The sequence below is a fragment of the Anoplolepis gracilipes genome, chromosome 2 (assembly GCF_047496725.1).
Source record: "Anoplolepis gracilipes chromosome 2, ASM4749672v1, whole genome shotgun sequence".
Lineage (NCBI taxonomy): Eukaryota > Metazoa > Arthropoda > Insecta > Hymenoptera > Formicidae > Anoplolepis > Anoplolepis gracilipes.
Window position 1 is genome coordinate 44,315 of NC_132971.1, and position 9,407 is coordinate 53,721.

General features: G+C 26.9%; 1 protein-coding gene across 4 annotated transcripts; it reads right to left on the minus strand.

Moving 5' to 3' along the window:
- Window positions 1–1,185: 1,185 nt before the first annotated feature.
- On the minus strand, window positions 1,186–9,388 carry LOC140676038 (acyl-CoA:lysophosphatidylglycerol acyltransferase 1). Of its 4 annotated transcripts, XM_072910663.1 has the most exons (9): window positions 9,237–9,388; window positions 8,841–9,155; window positions 8,564–8,757; window positions 5,971–6,188; window positions 5,678–5,892; window positions 4,172–4,445; window positions 3,892–4,043; window positions 3,571–3,803; window positions 1,186–1,430 (listed from the first exon to the last, which is right to left on the minus strand). In XM_072910663.1, exons 3-9 carry the CDS (start codon window positions 8,593–8,595, stop codon window positions 1,367–1,369), a joined length of 1,188 nt encoding a protein of 395 aa, XP_072766764.1. In that variant the 5' UTR covers window positions 8,596–8,757; window positions 8,841–9,155; window positions 9,237–9,388; the 3' UTR covers window positions 1,186–1,366. The 4 variants fall into 4 exon arrangements, with proteins under 4 accessions (XP_072766764.1, XP_072766765.1, XP_072766763.1 ...); XM_072910664.1 differs by having other exon boundaries at window positions 8,954–9,384; XM_072910662.1 differs by having other exon boundaries at window positions 8,841–9,384.
- Between the last annotated feature and the right edge of the window lie 19 nt (window positions 9,389–9,407).

Below are 9,407 nucleotides of genomic sequence, written 5' to 3' on the forward strand. Positions count from 1 at the left end.
GGAGGCGCTAGCGGTGTTATTTTATCTTTGTTATTCATTAAAAGTTGAACAAAGATAGAACGACGCTATTAGCGCTAATAGCGTCTCCTCGAACGCGCCCATAGACCTCAGGTGTAGTATCTCTCTCTCTCTCTCTCTCTCTCTCTCTCTCTCTCTAAACCGAGCGCGCGCTTGGCTATCGCGATGCTCAGTCCATTCTGGGCGCATTCGGGGAGACACTATATAGCGCTACCAGTGTCGTTCTATCTTTGTTACTCATTAAAAGTTGAACAAAGATAGAACAACGCTGGTAGCGCTATACAGTATCTCCCCGAACGCGCTGTTTTTAAGACGAATACTTTTTATCTAGGTTTTAAGCTCATTTCTAAAAGTTCATAAATATTCTATCATGCAATTCTGAGAGGAGAAAACCTATTTTATTTTATGTGCATAAATTGCAACTTTTATATTGCCAAATATATTATTTTGTTAGGTTCATAGACTTTGAGACCTAGACCGAGCAATCCCCATCTAAACGTGTTTCAAAAATGGTTGGGAAAAAAAAGAGAGAGCGAGCGTGAAGACGGTCATATTTCTCTCTTTTTCTAAGATTGTGATTGGTTCTTCTAGTATTACGACGTTGAATAGAAAGAGGTAGAGAGTGGCCGTCTTTGCGTCTTTTCTCTTTTTTTTTCCACTTTCACTTTCACCGATAGATGGCTCGGTCCAGGTCTTAAGGTCTAGTTAGGTTATAACTAGACCGGTCTGGTTAGGTTATAACTCGGTCGGTAATTTGGTATCCCCTTAAAGCCTCGTCTACAATTTTCGAAAATGCTTGACTATCATTGCTTGCGACCTTACGTTCTACGGCCATTGTAGATGACCCTAAAAGTGCACATTTTAAATGCACATCATCATCACAATAACCTTTAAATAGATCAATAGATCAGATTTATATTATAATTAAATAATATAACATTATGATTTTACCATAAGATCGATATATGCAAAATCAAATTCTAAAATATATACATAAATATTTATGTGTCAGAAATATCTGATAAATAATTTAATTTATAGGACTTTCATTCATAAGACTATGTAAGACCAACTAATTGTTTTTTTGCGGTCAAAAAAATATAATTTTTTGGACAATGTATTTGGTGACAAAAATAATGTGTCTCTTGTCTATCTATTTCACATATAGTCAATATAATTTTTTTCTTTATTTTTATTTTTAACTTTGAAACATTATTTTTCTATATAATTTTAATTTATATCAATAGAATTAGAACTTATTATTACAAAATTGCTAGTGTAATGTTAAAAAATTATTTTTATAGGATGGACCATTTTTTTCTTGAAAAATATTTTCTTTGCTACCATATCACAAATGAATGGATACTTTTTTTGAAAGATTCTGTCCCGCACAGCAGTAGAAATTCTTCTTCCTATTATAATTACATTTTATATAGAATGCCTAATTAATCTGTAATCAACTTGCATTATAAAACATTTGCGACGCTATGTATATTATTTTTTTTTATTACGCTGCCAGGTATATGTGCGAATAAATGCGCGAACACATGCATACATCGTAAGTGAAAATAGTAAAAAGTTAATGTGAATCATCACATATACCTAAACTTGACTATCTATGTCTATAAAATTGGATATATTTATTATGCATATAAAATGTGCGAATTAATCGTGAAATCGCTTGATATTGATAAATAATTCAAGTACTATGTTTACACGTTTGCAATAATTTGAAGCAAGTATCATCTCTATAATCATCTCTATAAAAGAGATTATATATACCATTTAATATTATAGAACAAGCTTTTAATTTTGTATATGTATACATATTTTGTACACACGCAGGCACGCACCGTGTGTGTGTGTGTGTGTGTGTGTGTGTGTGTGTGTACGCGCGCGCGTGTGTGTATCTGTGTGCACGTGTATCTAAATTTACAATATTTTTGTATCTCATCTATATGTATATATATGATCAAAATCATTGATAATACCGATTTATAAATTTATAATCCTTTGGATCACATTCTTATACATATAATTCAAACAAAAATTGTAAATCTACAAATTGACGCATCATTATAAATAATTTCATCCTAAAAGTATATTAATAATCAAAAATTTCTGGAAACATAACAGTAATTTATAGAAAGTAACTGTGTGACTTAATATTAGTGTATAATATATAATTTTGTGTAGTATAAAGAATGTACGTGATATGATAAAAATAATTTTGAAGATATGTAATAGTCACGAAAATTATAGAGACGAGTTATTTGACAATATTTATTTTTACTAAGTGTAAAACGTATATTTTGTGAAACCAAATTTAAAACATGCCAACTTTATAAGCTTTAATCTATAGAACATAGATTATAAATATTTAATTATTATTATAATTAAATATTTATAATCTATGTTCTATAGATTAAAGCTTATAAAGTTGGCATGTTGTGTATATATATATTAAGAGGATGCCAAAGTTTATCTGCCCAACAAAATTAACAAAATAACAATATATTTACTTCATATAAAAATTTTATAATTTATAATTTATACATACAAAATAAGGTAGGTTTATATTAAGAATTGAATGAAGAAATACTTGTGAACTTTTAAAAATGAGCTTAGTCTAGTAAAAAACATTCCAGTATTGCATATAATATATATATGGATATATATATATACACACACACACACACGCACGCACGCACGCACGCGCACACACACACACAAAACGATTGATCTCCTGGTATACTTCATATATGTTTAATACGATATATCCTTTGTGTGTGTGTGTGTGTGTGTATGTATGTGTGTGTTGTGTGTGTGTGTGTTGTGTGTGTGTGTGTGTGTGTATGCAACACCGAAATATTTTTACTAGATATATATGATTTTGGTCGCTACTACAAGATGTCATGTCCTTAATATAAAAGTTTAGCAGTTTACATACGAAGTAAGGTTATCCTAAATTAAGATTGCATGAAGGAATACATATTAAACTTGTAGAAATGAGCTTAGAAGCCTGGTAAGAAAATGTTTCTTTTTTTGTGTATAGAAATATTTTTTACTAGACTTTAGGCTTCTAAGCTCAATTCCACAAGTTTACTAATATTCGTTCATGCAATTCTTAATCCAGAATAATCTTACTTTGTGTGTATAAACTTCAAAACTGTTATATCCCTATAAGCGCATAATATTATATAATATTTAAGGTATATTCTTAGAATATTACATCTTCTAAAAATATACCTTGAATATATCTTAAATATTATATAATATTATGCGTTTATAGGGATTAAGCAAATATATTGTTATGTTAGACTAGATTTTGGTCGATAATGACATATGTACTCCGGCATCCTCTTAAATAAAATAATCGTCACAAGCGATTTTTACAATGGGTTTGCTTTAAGTTTGATAATTCGCACATATTCATTAGAGTCGTTTTCATAGATATTAGTGTTTGTTTAAGGCAAGGATATCTTACTTCGTTACTCTGTGATTTTCTTTTGTAAATATTGATCATTGTACATGATGTATAAAATATCTTACCAAAAGCAAGATAGCACGTATGCAAGCATACTATAATGAATATAACTAGACGTTATGAAGAATAAATGAAGGACTAGGAATCTTAGTGGATCCTGATGTACTTTAGAACCACTTCTATTTGATCCTTTTGTACCAAGAAATGTTCCATATTTATAAAAATGCTCCAAGAGCGCTTCTTTTTCTACCCATCTGTCGTACAACCATTTGGATAATTGTTCTGGTTCGCGAGGAACCTGCAACAATTACATCACATTATGTAAATATTGCAATTACATGTACATTTGAGCAATAAATCATGATATTACACAATGATCCACTTACCATAGAACTAGGAAAAAGTCGGTAGAATAATACCGTCTCACACGGAGATCTCGAACCAGTTATAATAGTAGGTAAGTCAAGCGGCTTACCTTGAGGATACGCTATTGTTATGTCAAGAATCCAACTAATTTCCGGCTTAGCTACGGTCATACCTATCGATACAAAATATTGCATTATAATAATTTTACAATGAGTATAGTTTTCATGTATCATAAATAAATTAATTTTAATATATACAAAATATATACAAAAGAATTTTTAATACAAAATACAATCTTACTTGGTCGACTGTTTAATTGTTGATCCTGCATATTCCTGCTTGATGCTGGTCCGAGAGTATCAAATATCGTCTGCATAGCACCTACTCTTGGCAAAGTCACATTTTCAAGAATAGGCAAATTATTTTTTTTAGCGTACTTTTGCGATGTTTCTCGTCTTTTGCACAGAAAACCTCCTTCTGGGAAGAGTACCATCCATTTTCTATCTCGTGGTATATAAGAATCTTTAAGATGTTTCTCTAATTGTTTTAAACTTTCTTCTCTTCGTTTACGGCCCTGTAGTTATCTAATATATAATAGTTGAAAATAATAAAGAGAAAAAGAAAAATAATTCTTTTCCACATCATATCATAAAAAAGCAGTAGTATATCTAGATTTAAGGAACTCGAAGTGAACTCTACAGATTCCTGATTCATCAATGTAGTATACTAAATACTTTCTTTTTTAAATGGTTTCATTAATAAATAGCAATAAATCTTGATTATCATATTTATTTTTATTGGAATATATATAATATATATTGATTTATTTATGTATACATTTAAAGAGAGTCCAATGCAGGGTAATAAAAAAGATAAGTTTTGAAATATTTTATTGCTAGTTATTGCCAGAGTTGAAAGTTACTTGTAATGAAAAAAGTAAATTTGTGGTAACAAGTTTAATAGTTATTTTTATTATTTTGTGATTCTATATATGCAACATGATTTCTATGATTTTTTTGCCAAAAAAACACATAAAAAGTATAATAAATTCTTTCAATAAAGAAACATACACATATACATAAATTTTTATAATTTTTTTCAAAAAATATACATTTTTGCAGTATTTTTTTGTAAAAACTATGTGGTTCTTTTACATTAATTAATTTTTTTTTATTTTGTATAAAAATATTGAGATAAGATAATAAAAAAATGAATATTTTATAGTTTATGTAAAATTTATATCAAATTAAAATATAAAATATCTTAAGGTAATACTAATATCCCTATCTTTTTCTCCCTTCAAACCAAACAACTCTTTTATTTAAAACATTTTTGCTATAATGTGTACTTTCAAAGATAATAACTTGTGTACTTTAAATGCTCTGTGTTTGTTAAATGTGTGTGTGTGTGTGTGTGTGTGTGTGTGTGTGTGTGTGTGTGTGTGTGTAAGAAAAGAATATTTAAAAATATAAATTTTAAATGTTTAATAACATTAAAAAACAGTAATGGAAATTGTAACAACTTATTATTTTTTGAGTAATGATAATAGTAACTAATTGTTTTTTATAATCAGTAACTAGTAATGATAATGAGTTACTTTTTAGAAAAAAAAAAAACCGATAACAAGTTGCTACAAAAAATAATTTTCGTAAATCTAACTGTTGCATATTTTACAAATGCAAATGAGGGCATATAAAAAATTAATTTTCATATTTTGAGAAAAAAAGATTTGCTTAATTTTTCTAATATATTCAATATGACTGCAGTGAGAGAAAACAAGAATTTAACAAACAACTTCATACTTACTGATACAATAAAGAAATCTTGATGTAGTATAGAAACTATTCCAAAATTAGTAAATTTGAACACTCTATCCATTATCCACATTAAATTGGGTAAAACATTTGGTTTGGCATTAAATGTTGTCATTAATATAGGAACATCGCCAGTACTCTGATGATTGGCTATAACTAATGTTTTTTCACTTATAATCTGCTGTATGTCATCACCTTGCTCTATTACTGTTGAATAAAAAGATAATTATACCTTAAGTTTAATATAGCTATTTTTTTTACAATTTGTACATTGTTAACACTTACTGTCGTAACCTGCAGACCAAGTCCACATTGATACCATTGCCAACAACCAGTGGAAAAATAAGCCCTCGATTCTCCAATATACTTGAGGTTGATATACTTTTACAGGAAACAATAACATCATCCATATTACATATGTAGGTATACAATAGACATTGTTCAATATCACAAATGCCGTGCGAGCAACACATTTCAGAAAAGTGACTACGTTGCTAATTACTCTGCAAAATATATATTCCAATCAGAATTTCTTCTTTGTATGTCTAAATATCCTCAAATCAATTTTCCTAATTTTAACAAAAAGAAATTATACAAATTTTAACCAAATTTATGTACTCCTTAAGTTTTAGAGGACGAGCATATTTTTTCGTAAACTTTTATAATTTGAAATAAGAATTTTTATATCTTTATTATAGTGTTGTACTATGAAAAATAAGCGACCCTTATAGAACCAATATATTGGCTTCCCGTCCGGTACGGTAACAAAAATAAAAAAGTTCCACAGAACCATTATAAAATTATAATTATCAAAGAGTTCATCCTTTATCTTAGTTTCGAATGAGAAAAATAGCCAAAAAATATATATTGACTAAAATATATATAAGTATATCATCAACAGATGTAATCTGTAAAAACTTAAGTTTTTAAATAAAATTTGAATTTGAATTACCAAAAAAACTCTTATGTAAAATATTTAAAGTAAAAATAGTTCAAAGACAAAATATTAGCTTCCCGTCCTCTAAAGGTTAATATTTTTTATATAAATTATTACAACATTTTACAAAATTTTTATTTTAAGAGAGAGTAAAAAAATATCTCATAAGTTTGCCAAAAAAGAGAGAATTGTTCAAAAATTGATAAAATAAAAAAAATTCAAGTTAATAAGTGCTTAATTTTGAAATAATTTAAGAAATAGAGAAAAAAAACAAATATTAGTATAATAAAGAAATTATTTTATGTAGAATGTTTATTATTAGCTTATTATAGATATAAAAATGGAAGTTTATATTATATATATTATGCACACAACATATATTATGTACACAAATTAATATTTTCCGTTAAAATTATTTTACATATAAATAAATTAATGTTAGATTATGCTAAAATTAAGCTATTAGGATTAAAATTGTGCCATAATTAAGATTACAATAAATATAAATATTTTGAAGACATGCAATTATAGCAAGCAATTCTTCATTAAATATAAAGAAAAATAATATACTACTTTGTATCGTGAATATAAGTGCATCTCATATATTGTTGCTATTACATATTTAAATATAAAAAACAAATGCATCATATTGAGTTGACATTTTGATTTAATATACATAATGTTTTATATAGCGATATATAAATATACAAAACATATATATATATATATATATGTATGTATAAAATGGAAACAAAATAAATTTTCTCCTATGATTTATTAATAACAAATTATTATTAACAGATTGTAATTATATTTACTCAATATAATTAACTAATTTTATATGTATAATTAACACAGACTGTAATTATGATTGTAATATAGCTAAGAGTATTCATATAAGAAATGCTGTATATTTTTCTGTTAATATACATGTTTTCTATCACAATAGAGTATTTTACATTGAAACTTAATTAATTCAAAGAAAAATCTATATACAATCCATTTATGTGATTATAGCAGTAAAGAATCGAGTAGATTGTACAGTAGAATTCAAGTTATATTATTTCAAACAGTAGCATTGTAATTTCGAGAATATCAATATAGAACACATATATGTTAACAAATTTAAAGATTGAAATTATGTAGATATATTGAATATATATTAGTAATTTATTAAATATAACAAGTCACTATAAAAAATAAAATTGCAGTTATAAAAACTATACAGAAAATAATTCATCGTATGTTGAAGAAAAAACTCGAGAATAACTAATAAACTATTAATAATTGTTGTTACAATTAAATGATAGAAGAAACGTAATTACACTATATAAAGATAAAAATTTCAAACATTTTGATCAAATGTTTCAAAAGAGTCATGATATACTATCATATATCTTTTTTTACACATAACATAATAGATACAAAATTTTTATCTACATGCCATATGCATCATATATATCTATGTGTGTGTATGTGTGTGTATAATATGCACATATATATATATATATATATATATATATATATATATATGCACAGTGTGCTACTTGAGTAACATGCATATTATGCACACATACACACACATACATATATATTATGCATATGGCATATATTATTATAATTACAGTCTGTGTTAATTATACATATAAAATTAGTTAATTATATTGAGTAAATATAATTACAATCTGTTAATAATAATTTGTTATTAATAAATCATAGGAGAAAATTTATTTTGTTTCCATTTTATACATATATATATATATATATATATATATATATATATATATATTATTTATTTATATTTATGTATGTTATCTCCCTTTTCTTGGTCTTGCTCGCTTTCTTCATTCACATGATATAAAATTAGGGTTAGGCATACGTTGTTTTCCTATGAAATATATGAGTAGGAATATTTTTGAGTAAGCGAAGAAACGTTTTTACCTGACAAAAGTAGAGGAGGCAGAGTCAGTCATTTTCGAAAACCACCATCCGTTGTAAAAAATCGAGAAAGTCTCATGTACTTTTTTCTCAGCATAGCCTTCCTCTCATATGCGGCTTACATAATAAACCATTTTATTCCAAATGAAACACATGCAGTTCAACAAATTGTTTACATATCAAGAACTACTGCAACACTGACACAGGTATATATCCATGGAATTCAATAAATATATATATATATATATATATATATATATATATATATATATATACATACATATGATTGCTCAATCTTCTGTTTTTCTACTGTATAATCCTTTCGTTAGATGCTTTATTCACCGATTACAGCGTACATAAGCGAGAGCTGTCAATGATATTTTTCATATTTACCGTTGATTAGGCTTTAACTGATGCTCTCTCTTGTGTTGAAGAACTATTATATCATTCATCGTTTTTTGCTATTCTTTTATGTCTATAATTTCTGAAAATCATACTCCAGTACGTAATTCACTGGAATGGCGGTTTGATTCGGCTCGGTTCGACTCGACTCGGTTCGAGTCTCGGCACGTGTCAATGTGGCTTGATTGATGTCCTAATAATTAATAGTTTATAATTCACACATTACCTTTAAACGCAGTAACTATAATTTACTAATTTCACCACTTTTCTTTACCGAATAATATCTTAAGAACAGAACAGGCGTTCGATATTATAAGATACTCCAAATTCCGATTTCATTAAATTTTACAAATGTTATTTTGCATGCATGATAATTGTTCTGTCATCGATATATACAATCTAGATCTAAATGAATGTCAATTATTGCATTTTTCTCTCTAATTTA